At 39.1% G+C, this 14,274-nt stretch overlaps 1 protein-coding gene across 1 annotated transcript; it reads right to left on the bottom strand.

The window, feature by feature from the left end:
* Positions 1–6,965: 6,965 nt before the first annotated feature.
* Positions 6,966–13,230, bottom strand: blk (BLK proto-oncogene, Src family tyrosine kinase). Its single transcript, XM_079180570.1, has 13 exons — positions 13,161–13,230; positions 12,938–13,034; positions 12,750–12,780; positions 12,408–12,498; positions 12,197–12,295; positions 11,977–12,080; positions 11,698–11,847; positions 11,099–11,251; positions 10,818–10,997; positions 9,945–10,021; positions 8,937–9,087; positions 7,865–7,996; positions 6,966–7,675 (listed from the first exon to the last, which is right to left on the bottom strand). Exons 2-13 carry the CDS (start codon positions 13,031–13,033, stop codon positions 7,473–7,475), a joined length of 1,467 nt encoding a protein of 488 aa, XP_079036696.1. The 5' UTR covers position 13,034; positions 13,161–13,230; the 3' UTR covers positions 6,966–7,472.
* Between the last annotated feature and the right edge of the window lie 1,044 nt (positions 13,231–14,274).

Here is a 14,274-nt window from a genome sequence, read left to right on the forward strand (position 1 = left end):
ACTGCGCAACCCCTCCTTCCCGAGACACACCATGTTATCAAGGAGATGAATCATGTTGATAAGCTGAGAGCATTGCCTCATGGGACAAGCATTTCACATCAGAGTGCTTGTATATAGGGACTCTGACAGCACATGCAGGCTACTTGCACTCTTTATTAATGACACAACGAAGAAGTCATCAAATGTGTTGGAGACTTGTGGGAGAATTAGGAATCGGAAGATGAGTGGATGTGTGAATCCCATCATGCAAATATGATTTTAAAGAAGCAAAGTAAATTCTCAAAAATGAGACACTGGAACGTGGGAGTTTTTTGAGTTGTGTTTTTTTCCAAGATGTCAAGACGCCAGCGGATGATAGAGGTTAAATTGTGAGAATGAGGCAACATAAAAAAAACTCTTCTGTTTCTTTTCACCTTGTGTATCAAGCAAGATTTATCCTCCTTCCAGTTATTTATTGAGTTCCTCTGTAATACAAAATCCATTGAATTTGCTTGATGTAAATGTCATCTTACAGTTTAGAGGTTTCCAGTTAATTACAAAATAACCGGCTGTTCAAAAATGGACTTAGCATGACACAAAATCAGGATAAAATAATTTATCAGTAACGTGTGATTTGTGCTGGATTCTACAGTAACTTAATTCTTTCAAGTAAATTATGCTGATTTTCCGATGAGAGAGGGTTCTTGGCTTGGCTTCCTCAATTTATATTCTTCGACCCCCAAAATAATCCTCTTGCAGTCTCTATTGTGTCCTGTAAGATGTTAGCCATCCTCGAATAGAAACGTACCGCAGAGTGATGTAGCACTAACCCCAAAATCTTTAGTAACATGAGCCAACGTGTATGCAAAGCCTGGGCAGCATTTCTTTAATCTCACTAGTTAAAGCAAATCCAGGGAAAAGTATTAGAGGATGTAAATGTGTCGTAAGTTATTAACTTGTTGGAATACAACCTCTTTTATCAAGTCAAAAAACAACTCCATCACTAAATATTACTGGGAAAGGCAACAGACAACAGATTCATTGTTTCACATGAATCGACACATTGAGGAACACCAAGAGCAGGAATGGAGGGAGCATCTTTCTGCTTCATATTTCTCTTGATCAAAATAAATCTTTAAGATAACTTTCTCTGCAGTTGCATCAGAGTCCACCGTGATCAAAAGGCAGTCAGAAGAAAGAGCTGCTAGTCTATAGAATTAGGGAATTAGAGGTTTACGCAGGTACCTCTTAATATTTTAAGTAAAATGATTTCATAATGGATCAAAGTGGTAGATGATCATTGGGAATGATTCATAGCAGCAATGAAGGAAACAAGAGAATGTTGGAACTATAACGAAAGCTTCAATCAGACTGGAAAGTGTGCTTTAAGGAATTTAATGAACGGCTTATACAATGGAGCCAAAACGATCTATACAAGCAGCACTCAGGCTTATGGCTTTTTAGTTTTGCACAGCAGCACTCAAGCACTTCAATTCTGCTTCATTGTAATTTTGGGTTGAGTTGTTTGTTTTCGTCATAATTGCTTGACTGCACCAGTAGCCCCTGTTGCTCAGCTGTTTACTGCGTTAAGGGAGAGCATTCCTTCATGCTTGGTGTAATTCGGGTAAAACACAGAGTTCTGCTAATTGAATTCAGGCTCTGTGCAAAAACACACAATTCTCCACGATTAGTTGATTTTCACTCTCTGTGGGGGAGCACCATTTGTGAGTGATTATTTGTGTGATACAGTTACACTCCTGGAAACACATACACCATGCAGGTTATGGAATACTGAAACAGATCGTTTTAATAGACTTTGTGTTTTTTCTGTATTGTAAAAGAATTAAGAAATTATGGACATTGTGTCCTGCAAGCAAGGGACGGAAATGATAACGTCTCAGTTGCACCAAATTGTATGCTTGCGCTGTTTTATTTATCAGAATTGATGTGACATCTTTCCATTCAGAGTCAGATGTTGACTGCTTTTGCAATATATTTTGTGTTTTACAGAATGCATAGAGAAAGGCCAGCAGTTTGTCCGTGTAAATCGTGTTGCTCTGGTGGAGTTTTATCATGGTAGCAGTTTGCCATCACCTCAGCATCAGAGGCATTTATTGTATGTTAAGGTGTTGTTATTTACCACTGTTGATTATAGAAATCATTTTAACATAGAATATAGATTATGTGTGTGTGAAAACATGTTAAAGACACAAAACGTCCCATTAAGGAATGTGTCACCTTCCCATTACTGGAGTGTCAGATTCATCTCAAACACTGGAACATGCCGATGATTTCATGCAGGTGGTGTCTGAAAGAGCTTGTCTTTAATGAATAAATTATGCACGTACACGTGAAGGAGACCTTTTTAAAAGAGAGAGAGAGGTGTCACCTTCAAACCTCTTCTGGGGTTTTGAACCCTGTTCATCCCTGCTCCCCTGCTTTACGTCACATTATTCTCAGAATTCCTGAGTCATTCTTTTATTTTTAAAAAACGCTCCAACAAGAGGAAAGGTTAAATATACCAAAATGAACTTCACCTGGCAGGAGGAGAGACCCAAAATGTTAATTGCTTGGTGTTCAGTGCCCAGTAAAAGAACTTGATAAGTAATGACAACGCAGATTGATGGCAGGGATTTAATAAGACTGCAGACTTAGACTGTTTGTAGTTCATTTTGTCCATTCTCCTGATGACTCTTAGGTACTTAGAGAATACGAGTTGAATCATTATGCTGGATAGTAAATGCTAAATGGACTTCTCTCGTCTTCCGGCCACTCAAAGCACTTTAACACTACATTTTATCATCCACATTCACACCCATTGATACACTGATGGCAGGGAATGCCATGCAAGGTGCCACCCGGCAGCACTCTATCCAACCATTCATACCCATTCATACACTGCAGGAGCAATTTGGGGTTAAGTGTCTTGCCCAAGAACACATCGACATCATGTTGAGAGCCATGTGGAGGCAACACATATGCTCAGAATGATGTAGTGAGCAGCTTTAAAGAAGAATGAAACACAGTTTACAAAATGCTAATTATTGAACATTTCTAAATTTCCTTGATTTAGCTTTGAATGTAAAAAAAAGAAAAGAAAGCATAGCGGTAGAGACAGCCAGCCAAGGTCAAAGCCACATACATGAATATGTACGTTGACAGTGGGTCCACAATATGCCGGGTGAAGGGAGATGGTGACAGCAGGGATCTTTAAAATGAGCAGGAGCGCAGTGCTGCATACTGATCAGGGATGATGAGCTGTCTTGTTAGTGAGCTTACTAGGGACTCGTATGTCCATGACACAAGGTACCCGATGTTATGTAAGTCCGCCGCTGTGTGAAATGTAGCTTGTTTGGTCCAGGGAATGGTTTATGTGGTTGTATAGAGTTGATTTAGCTGAGAGAATACCAGAATGCATTTATTGGTCTGATACTTCATATTCTCTAAAAACTAATCAAATCATTCTGTCCTCAAAGGCTTAACAGTGGAGACAGGAACGTCCAAGAGACTATTAAATGGGTACATTTCAGCCCGCATAGTGTAGGCCAGCAGTATCCTTCAGTACTTTTTACTGCAACAGTGCACATATAATTACATTTCCCTGTAGTTACTGGTGCCCTTGGTTCATCATTGAGCACAACCACTGAGGTCAATTACCAGATACATTTGAGGGGGCGGCGGGGTTCCTGCTACCTCCTGGCTTTAAGGCTTCCGACAGTAAATGAATTGGCATAGACTCGTATATCAGAGAAAATATCAATCTGTCAGATGGTTTCCTAAGTCTTTCCCAATCAGCCTGACAAAAAGTAAGCAGGCCTCCATAAATTACAGAGTGTGTGCTTTAGTTTTGGCCCCACCAAAGTAAATTCCATTAGAACGAATGGCTTCCACAAGACTTCACATTGGTGAGAATAGAAGAGAATTTAATCAGCCTGCTGTATATCTCTGTCCAACATAAGCCAAGTAAAGAGTGCCCCCTTCATCGTTTATTTTTAGCATTGAGCGCTCACTACTGACTAGCGTTAGAGAGAGCAACGTGTTCTGCTCCAAAGAGCTATTTTCGTGTTTGTAGCTATTCCTGACAGATGAGGTGCACAAATAAGATTTAATTGTTTGTCAGTTAAGGAAACAAAACTTTATATTTGGTGCAAATGAGCTCATAAAGTCAGGTATTTTGTGCACAGTGAGTTACAACAGTAATCAGTTCAGCTCTTTTTTTCTAAGTCTAAGTCAGAGAACAGGTTATTTAATTGTGTATACACAAGACTTTAAGTAGTAAATGAAATCTGTGAATTGTATGGAACTTAAAAGTTTTGTACAATAGTTTACAAGCCCTAGTTTCCCTCTCAAAATCCGTCTCTTTTTGTTATGTTTCAAATGCTCATTTTGCAAATTGTTTCGAATGCATCTTCTGTCATCATTTCAAGAGCTATTGCATCTATTGGACCGGACACTCTTGATTGATGGACTCCATTAATACAACGACATCAAAGCCATCAAAGGAGAGAAAACACGTTTATGAGGAGCATAATCCCAATTGAACGCCATTGAAAACAGCAACATTATAGGAAGATGAAAGCACGTCTCTTTTCATCTGTGGCGATGTGCTCGTCTTCATCCCAGAGGACAGCGCCGAGGTTATCCTCAGTGGATGCTAATGACGTGTTGCCTTCTGCAGGGATCACTCATCAATCTGTGTATGAGCCGCCGTTTCCCGTCATTATTCCTCTCAGGCAGCAGTGATGAACAGAAGGAGGGGAGAGGGTGATTAGGCCTCGCAACCTTTACCCCACATGTTTGTCATCTTGTGTTAACATTATGGCTCCTTTCAAGGTGAGACTGCTTATCAATCCCACGGCAGCGTGAGACGTGATCAATGGTAGTTCCCTCGGTTCATCAGCTGACAGACAGATCACAAATAGTCGCTGCGTCCCATAACATCTACAGTATTTTGCATTAAATTAAATCATCTCAGCTTATGCTCAACAGATGGATTCTTAGCATATTTATTGGATAATCCACCACCGTTATATTTAGTTAAACAGCTAAATTATCTATTATATGTATTGCAATTGTTCTAGAGTAAAAAAAGAAGACTTATAGTATTGTAATTGTTCCTTTTCAGCCTTCCAGGTTAACTGAATTTTTAATTTAACATCATTTGCTCTGCTTAAACGTCTGCCAGCCCCAAAAACCATGTGTTACATGCAAAGAAAGCCAGACAGACAAATAAAGACTTAATGAATACAGGTAGCTGTGATAGGATCCGTGTGTGCACAGTGTGGCCCAGTAGTTAGCGGACGGTTTGATGGTAGACCAAAATACGATTTATGAGGAATGTGTGACCATAGCTGTGACCAAGAAATGTGTAAATATATCTAGTTTGAGGAGGTGCAGTATGTTTTTAGGATGCATTTCCATGCTGTATGTTGCATCCTCAATAGTCAATGAAAACACTGCATTTAAGGAAAATAGTTTTCACCCGACTGAGGGGCTTGGTTGCATGTCGTTCCGTCTCTCTCTCTTCTTCTCATTTCCCGTCACGGACAGAACTTGACCAGTACTCTGCTGCCTTCATACGTCTTTAGTGGCACGACAATCTCTTTGCCGAGTACACCATGTTAAACTGTGTGACACTGACCTCTGCAGCATGACAGGAGTATAGTAATGACTTTCATTTTCTGCTTTTCACATTTCAGACTTTCTTTTAGTAATGTGTATGCATTTATATATGTTTTATTTATTAAGAAAATAAAAGTAACCACATAACTGTGAGGAATTGCACATTTCCATAATGAATGAAGGTAAACATCCAAGACACTGCAGGTGCTAAACAGCCCAAACTGCCATTAAACTGTCTTTTCTTCCATTCATAAGAAATATTAAATTGTCTGCCAAAGTGGCAGCTATAATACGCTTGCAGGCAGTTATTGTAAGTGATGCTGCTGATTTAGAGCTCTCTTATTGTTGTATCGGTTGGAAACTCTCCAAAGTTTATGTATAATTTTTAAAAGCCTTTGCAATCGCTGTTACAGACTGATGATTCAACAGGAAAGCTGCTGGCCAGTGTTCCATAAATATGAAGTCACTCCGTAATGACAATTAGTATAAGTAATAATATTTCTAGACTTATGGCAGATGACGCTTACCGTGATGATGGTGCATCTTGCGTGTTACTTTTGATCAATAGAGAGTTGGTGAATATTTTTTTTCCCGTCTTATTTGCAGTAGATATTAGATTAGATAACATTTTTTTTTAAAAAGTCTGTTTCTCAACCACCAAATAACAACATGTGTTTGTCTACACACAAAAATGTGAAGACCTCAACCAATGTGGCATGTGAGCTGTGTTCATAGCTGTGTGGCATTTAAGGAATGCTGACTCACACTTCCTGTTTCCTGTCCACTCAGGAAGTGGCAGGGTTTTACTCCTGGCTGCTGCGGCCATTCCACTTATGTCTTATCTTCAAGATACTGTCTGGGGCCCCAACGGGTGGTTTAGCTTGAGGATCAAAACCACCGTAATTTAGAGTCTCTTGCTTTTAAAAGCTTCCTGGAGGCGGCACTCGTCTCTCGCACAAACTTGTCGTAAAGTTAGTGTTTGAGTTGCTATCACTCATCACTTGCATTTTCCTCCATTCACTATTTAAACTAAAATCAACATCCCAGACTTTTTGTTTGCAGAAGTGATTATTCAGTGTGATTATTGTGTTTGTATGGGGCATCCTGTGCATGCAAAGCCTCACTCAGAGTGCCGTCTTCTTTTATAATGTGACACTGCTAAAAAAAAAAGAGGCCTTTAAACATGTCCCTCCTTGTAAAGCTTTTACGTTAAGCGTACTTAAGTGCATGATAGAGTATTTCAGTAAAAAGTTATTGTAACCTCTAAAACTTTGATTTAAAGTGCATGTGGAACATGTTTTAAAGCACTTTAATTAAACCAAGTGGCATGAAATACAATAACAAACCAAAGTTCTAAGTAAAGTAAATATTTTTATTTGAAGAACATGTATGCAAGTATAAATTCTCATTAAAAAGCCTCCTTCTTATTTTTGTACCTGCTGCATGACTGAAGGAATTAAAAAAGTGCAAAGTATTGTGCGTGTAATCTCAGGCTGCTTGTCTGTGCACCAAGCAAATGTTTCATCTGTGACTTTACCTGTGCCGACTTGACTTCCTCGGGTCCAAAAGCCATTTTACATTATGCATGTACTGAAATATTCCGTACCATCATACATCAGTCCTAATCAGAACGGAATCCTTTCTGACTTTAACATGTTTCAAATGTTCTTAGCTGCTCTAGATAGAGGACGCTATGAATAGCTTTTACATTCACTCAAAAGGAAGGCTTAAAATATGTGTCCATTTAAAATGTTTAAAAAAAAAAAACTATCACTTTTGGTTGGTCCTCATGCGCTATCCATTCAGGTCCCACATCTCTATTTAGAACATGTTGCTGTCTTCTGATTATCAACAGGAAACCTTTTATTTAATCACGGCTGCATCTCATATTGTCCCTCCGTGGCGATAAAGAAGTCGTTGAGAGTGTTCTGCAGAAATTCAAAAGTCGGCCGCTCCTCAGGCCTCTCCCTCCAGCACGTATGCATAATGTCATAGAGTTCCTTGGGGCAGCCGTCCGGACACGGCATCCTGTACAACTTGTCCAGGCTCCTGATCACCTCTGGGTTGGTCATTCCTGATTAAGAAAAATAATATTTAGAATATGATATAAGAATAACATAATTTTTTTTTGTCATCATATTGTGCAATTTCTTTAGTTGCAAAGTAACAATGCAGCATTTGCATTTCTAAACAATTTAATAAAATGTAATTTGAGCTTAAGTACATTTTTCTCTTCAAAGATTAAAACAAACATTGCTGGTACCTGGGTAGGGTATTCTTCCATAGGTGACTATCTCTGTGAGCAGGATGCCAAAGGACCACACATCCGATTTAATGGTGAATGTGCCAAAATTGATGGCCTCTGGAGCCGTCCACTTGATGGGAAATTTGGCTCCTATAGTTGCCAGAAAGAGGGTTAAAAAAAAAAGCAGAAGAAATTGTTTTATTGAACTGTAGAGAATAGGTGTGTGTGTGTGCATGAGTGTGTGTCTGAATGTGTGTTTATACCTCTTAATGTGGTGTAATATGACAACATGTACCCTGACACAATAGAGATTTAAATACAGAAAGAGATATTACTGTAACATTTATTCAGAGGTGTAAATGTCTTTAACCTCTCTGCTTTTCTGGCAATGATTGACAGAATACAAGGGATTACCAAAAAATAGACATTCCCAACATCATTATATACAAATTCTTTCTCAAATAAATTTCTGAAATATTTACTGTAATCACAATATACAGTACATTGCTATCAAGGTGTAACATGTCATATACTATGATGGAAGAGTGTATCCATATCGTCCACAGCTGTGTATGCATAGGACAGATGTTTGCATGGAGATGCAACTCAAATGATGCATTCAGGACCACAGCCACCATTGAGGACACTTAGGTCTTCGATATTTTTATTCTGTGAATTTCTTTAGCAACTTGGGGAGGGTTCATATTCCACAGTGAAAGCTTACACGTGTTAGGGGTTTGGGCTTGTTGGGCCTTATTTTAGGCAGTCTAGAAAAAACATAGAAAGACGTTACAGTATTTCACGTCTATGCCACATGCTGGCTCTTCCATCTTGTTTCTTTAAAAAGGCTTTTAAACTCTTCATTCGAGAGGGTTGCCCTTTCAACATTTAAATCTATTTTCTTTTGAGTTTGAGTGCACTTATTGTAAGTCCCTTTGGACAAAACCATCTGCCAAATTATTGTTGTGTAATGTGATTTATACCCTCATGTTCCGGGATAAGGATGTACAATTTAATCAAAAGCTCTATAAATACTCTTGGCTTCGGCACTGGATGCATTTATAGTGGGGAAACACTGCACATACTGCACCTTCTTGAGCTGTGTATTCCGACTCAATGATCCTGGCCAGGCCAAAGTCTGCCACCTTGCAGTGCAGGGTGTCGCTGACCAGAATGTTGGCTGCACGCACGTCTCGGTGGATGTAGTTCTTCTTTTCGATGAACGCCATGCCTTCAGCTACCTGTCGTATAGAGAGGAAGAGAGAATTATTGTAAAAAAAAAGCTTCTTAAAGGAATTATCAGATCAAATGCAAAGTCAGGAAATGAAGCTGTAGGTCATTCATTTGTCCAAAGGAATAACACAATTTGAAGCATATCTGTTTTACAGCACACTGAACCCATAGAGTAAATGGATTTATTACACACACTGCATGTGTCGGTTTCCTTTTATCAGTGTGTACGGTTTTGCAGCAACAGCACGTGTGTCTATGTGTGTGTGAATAGTTGTTTGCATGTATTTTAATGGCAGCAAAGAGGGTTTAACAGGATGTGCCAACTCTCAGGAAGTCAAAAGGCCTTTTTTTTTGGAGGGGCAAAAGAGTTCTGAGGGAGCTCACTGTAAATGGAAAAATAGCATGATTTCCTGTCCGGATGTTAATAATTGACGTAGCGTGAGGCTTTCAAGCAAGACACGCTAACGCTCCACCACAGAAACCACACAGCTGCTGCTGACAGTTTCCACGTGTATTTACACCATAGCTGGTGTCAGAGCACCATAGCTGGTGTCAGAGCACCATACGATAACTCGTTCAAAAGAGAAGCTAGTGTGTATAAATAGCCCTTGAGGTCAGCAAGAATGGCAATTTGGTTTTTGTCAGAGAATAAAAAAATCGGTGCATACTAATATGTTGTTCAACAACAGCAGCAGCAAACAAAGTTGCTGTATTTATACAAATTAAAAACTAAATTAAAAAGCATCGAAAACGCTTTCATTGTATCATTGAGCGGTGTTATGAAAAGGCCACATACGAGATAGAATTCTGCACATTCAAAGTGATCATATTGTTGAAATTGTGCAATTAGAATCAAGTTGCCCACCTGCGCTGACATGTCTATCAGCTTATTTATCTTTATCTTTTTTCCTTCGTCTGATTTCAGAAAGTCCAGAAGACATCCTGCAAATGAGAAAAGGAGAAGGATAACTTTATCACCATGAATCATGAATCAAAGACAGCATTTTTAAAGACATATTGTTGTTTTGTAGAAACTCACAACTCAAAATAGGTAACAAAGAAAGCGTCTTAAACAGGAAGCAACCATATGTGTGTGATGCTGCTGCAATTTGAGTGTTGCATACGTAAGCGATAAGGTTACAATCATTGCTTTTGTATACAATAATGCATTTTGATGTTAAATTTTGATTGATAGAGTTTTCAGGTAATTTTTTTGTCTACAGTTTCTTTTGTTATTTAGTTGTCTCCACAACAAACCTTACTGCATAGTGTAATCCAATACCTCATGTTATGTGCACAAAAAGGTCCCTATAATTAATTAAGTCTCATACACAGTCTAATAAATTGAATATTATAAGCTTCACAATGTGTTTAATTCCTTGGATTTGATTGAGACTCCATGTACGTGTTTTGTTCACAAGAGGAGTCTTGAACAAAGACTGACAAATCAAAAGTAACGTTATTTTAAATTGCAATAGAGCTCGACAATTAATCAATTTAAATAATTGGCCTATCGACAGTACTGCAAATATTATGATGATCAATTCAAAGTTACTTCTTTTTTTTTTCAAGCTAAATGACGTATGTTTTCTCTGGTCCCAGCTTCTACAATGTGAGAATTCTTCTACTTTTTCTTATATGAGCCTCGTCCTCATCATCACAATCATCAAATATTTGTAGTACAATTCATCACCCTGCATTGAAGAGACCTAATCATAAAAAAAACTCTTTGTCTTACCATTGACCATGAACTCAGTGACAATAAGAATGGGCTCTATGGTGACCACAGCGTGGAGGCGCACCAGTCGTTCATGCTGCAGCTGCTTCATCAGGTTGGCCTCCTGCAGGAAGGCCTCGGGCTCCATCGTTCCCTCCTTCAAGGTCTTAATAGCGACCTTCTGGGTATTCTTATAATAACCTGCAGTAGAAATGAAAACAGGGCACTTCACTCGCTGTTGCCTACCGTCGTGGGTTCTAAAAAGTTGCCGACGACAAGATGAACCGTTAGCTTTCTCTCACCCATCCACACTTCTCCAAACTGCCCGGCCCCCAGTTTCTTCACCATTTTCAGGGTGTCTCTGGGAATCTCCCATTCGTCGTGTGCCCACGGCTGCTCGGGTGCCTTAACCTTACAAGGAGCATACAGCCGCTGACACAACCCATCTGCCGTACCTGCACCACAAACCAGAAACATGCGGATGTAATAAACAATATTTTTTTCTACTTTCTTCGCTGCTAAATTTAGTTACTGATGAGCTCTCCTTCCCTTAAATAAACTAGAAAGCTTGTATGTGTACTTCTTTCTCATAAATTGCCGTGCATTGGCAGCCAATCTAGAGATTTGACCTTCTTATCTTGTGGTTTAGTCACAGGAGTGGAAAGAGCATCACTTCTCTCACACAGGAAATGCACAACACATCACAAGGGTCTAACTTCCCCCTTCAATTCAAAGGCAATGCATACATCTTGTAATTCTCAGCAGTGAGCCACACCTGAATGCAAATCAACACATGATGTTTGTTTTATCGTTGCTAATTAGCTAACATTTTGAAACCTACACGTACGCATATCTGCTTCTTTTTAAATGACGCAGGCTTCGATCAAAGTCTTTTACTCACGAGTGTAGTATTTGACCAGTTCCTGTAGGGTTGGGAACGAGTTGGAGTGAGAGATGTAGTATCCACCTTTGTCCAAACAGCGGATCTTGTAGTGTTTTACCACATCTCCTTGTTGCGTCTCGTGATCTCTGACTGACAGTGAGAAGGAACCTGAGCGGGAAACAAATAGGTCGTACAGTTGCAGGTTGTTTTGAAATTGGACATATTCCCGCGTGTTTTTCAATTTGCCACTGAAGGTCTGATTTGTGTTCACAGAAAAAGGAGACTGATGGCAGTCACCTTTGCAGGTCTCACTCTCTCGAACTAGGAAGGCACCCGGTTTATTTCCAGGGGCTAAAAGCAGTCGTTCAGTCTCTCTTCTACTCATGTCCCTGAAAAACCATCTGCAGAAGAGACAACCACAAAACACACTTAATGTAACTAATTAAACATCTATACAAATGTTTTTAACATTTTATCAAATTTTGATTTTGATAGTATGTATCAAATTGACTCTTACTTTTCCACCTCCAGTGTATCTGCTCTGGCTACATAATTACATGGTATTAAGCCCTCCTGTCCAGTCGCCAACGATTTCGCCACCCACCATTCTCCGTTTCTACAAACGTTGCACATCATTTACATTTTTTCAGGTTAGAAGCACTAAGATCTGTTGCACTTGCTGCTGGATACACACTGCATTCTAGGGGCTACAGGACGAGGCCACTTACTCTTGCAAAATCTTAAGTTTGTCTCCCTTTTTGAAAGGTAGATCACTGTTGTTGGTCGCTGTGAAGTCATGTTGTGCCACAAACACTTCATCTAAAGACAAGTAAAGCAAAGTTATTTCAGAGGAAGCATCAGTGCAGCATCGTTTTTACATCGCATGTCATGAAAACAAAGTTTACGATCTCATCTTTCCCCCAGAAGAGACCAGAGGAAACACAACCGAGATTTCAATCTCTAAATCGACTCGGACTCGAGTAATGTCTCTCTGCTCAGTTGACTGCACAAACGCAGGACTGATATTTTTTGGTAGGAAAGTTGGTGTATGCTTTGTGTTTAGTGATTACCGTTATCCAAAGAGGTGTTTCCACTTCGTGCCTGAAGAACAGAAAAAATATACATTTTTTTAACATTCAAAATGTGCAGTAAGTCAATGAAAAACACTGGCAAGTAAATCAAGGTAATTAAGATAGATTCACGTCAACTCACAGTAAATTACTGTGCTTTCAACTTTTCCTTTCAATGGTCTACTTACTATGTGATTCGGCGAGTTGGAGGCCTCAAAGTTGTGTTTTCCTTTGTAGAACGTGCCATCGTTTACTCGTTTCTGGCCACTGGAAACGCAGCCCATCCTGCATTTATGATGGCAATCTTCTTCAGTTATACTGCACAATACAATGCAGCATAATGATCAAGTACCACCGGTTGCTGCTACGAGCCTCCAGATGGTTTCAGCATGTTCTTTTCTGTGCTCTTACCTGATAAAGCAGATGAGCCTTATTGGAACTGTTTTCCGTCTCCTCTTCTCCCACTGCCGGGCTCGCTGTGTGAGTTCATGCCCAGCGCTGAGTTCTACAGAAATGTGTTCAAAATAAATTGCTTCTCATAGGAGGAAGTGGAAAACATGTTTCCATCTGATATAATTTGCATTTACAGTTTATGACACAGCCATATTTCAAATAGAGAAATAACAGGTGACAGGCCCATGCAGAAGTTCACTGTGAACTATTACCGTCAATGTGAAAGCATCATGTTTTTCATTTATGGTGCACTTATAGCTGCTTTCTCTGAATCTAAAATTGACGATGATCAAAAAAAGGTTGTACTTCACTTGAACCAAACAGTTATAAGAATAGTCGTAAGAGCCAAATGAAGCCTGTTTCAGTTGAATAACCTGAATGGATTAATGCTTATTAAAGTTACAATGTGTGTAAGAGGCTTGGACTTGTAGTCACACATTATCTGTCTTGCTGTTGCTGTTCATTGAATGGCTTTTGATGTCAGCGTGGTCCGCACTGTAACAATATAACTTTAAATATATCACTGTAAAACGTACTTTCAGAGATTAACTGTCATGGTGACAATCAAAGAGCTTTTATCCCCTAAAAATATCCATTGAGGTGTAATTAATAGTGTGGCGGTAATATTACAAGTGGAAATCACAAACTTTCTTTTTCTATTTAAGTGTTATTTTCCAGCTTAAGTATACATCCCATATCGGTTTTCATGTGATAAGTTAAAAGAAAATAAGCTTCATATTCACTGACCTTTGCAACATTTCCCTACTATACGAATACTTTCAGCACGCTTTCTGCACACACACTAGGAACTGTATTTTGAGCAGTCTAAATTTAATTTCATGTTGCCACAATATAGTTTATGACTGCTTCTGTGATTAAAGATATGTTTTTGTCCCCAAATGATAGCGGTTCTATTATGATTATCATGTGACTTCATAGCCTACCAGTAAAACTCTATTAGTGTTCAACCTTTCAAGTATTTTTATTTTCTTCCATTTAAAACATTATAACAGTTGATTAATTCACTATTTTTAATTCTAAATTCAACACTTTTTGATACGATTGTTCATTG

This window comes from Pholis gunnellus (genome assembly GCF_910591455.1).
Source record: "Pholis gunnellus genome assembly, chromosome: 19".
In the NCBI taxonomy this organism is placed as follows: Eukaryota; Metazoa; Chordata; class Actinopteri; order Perciformes; family Pholidae; genus Pholis; species Pholis gunnellus.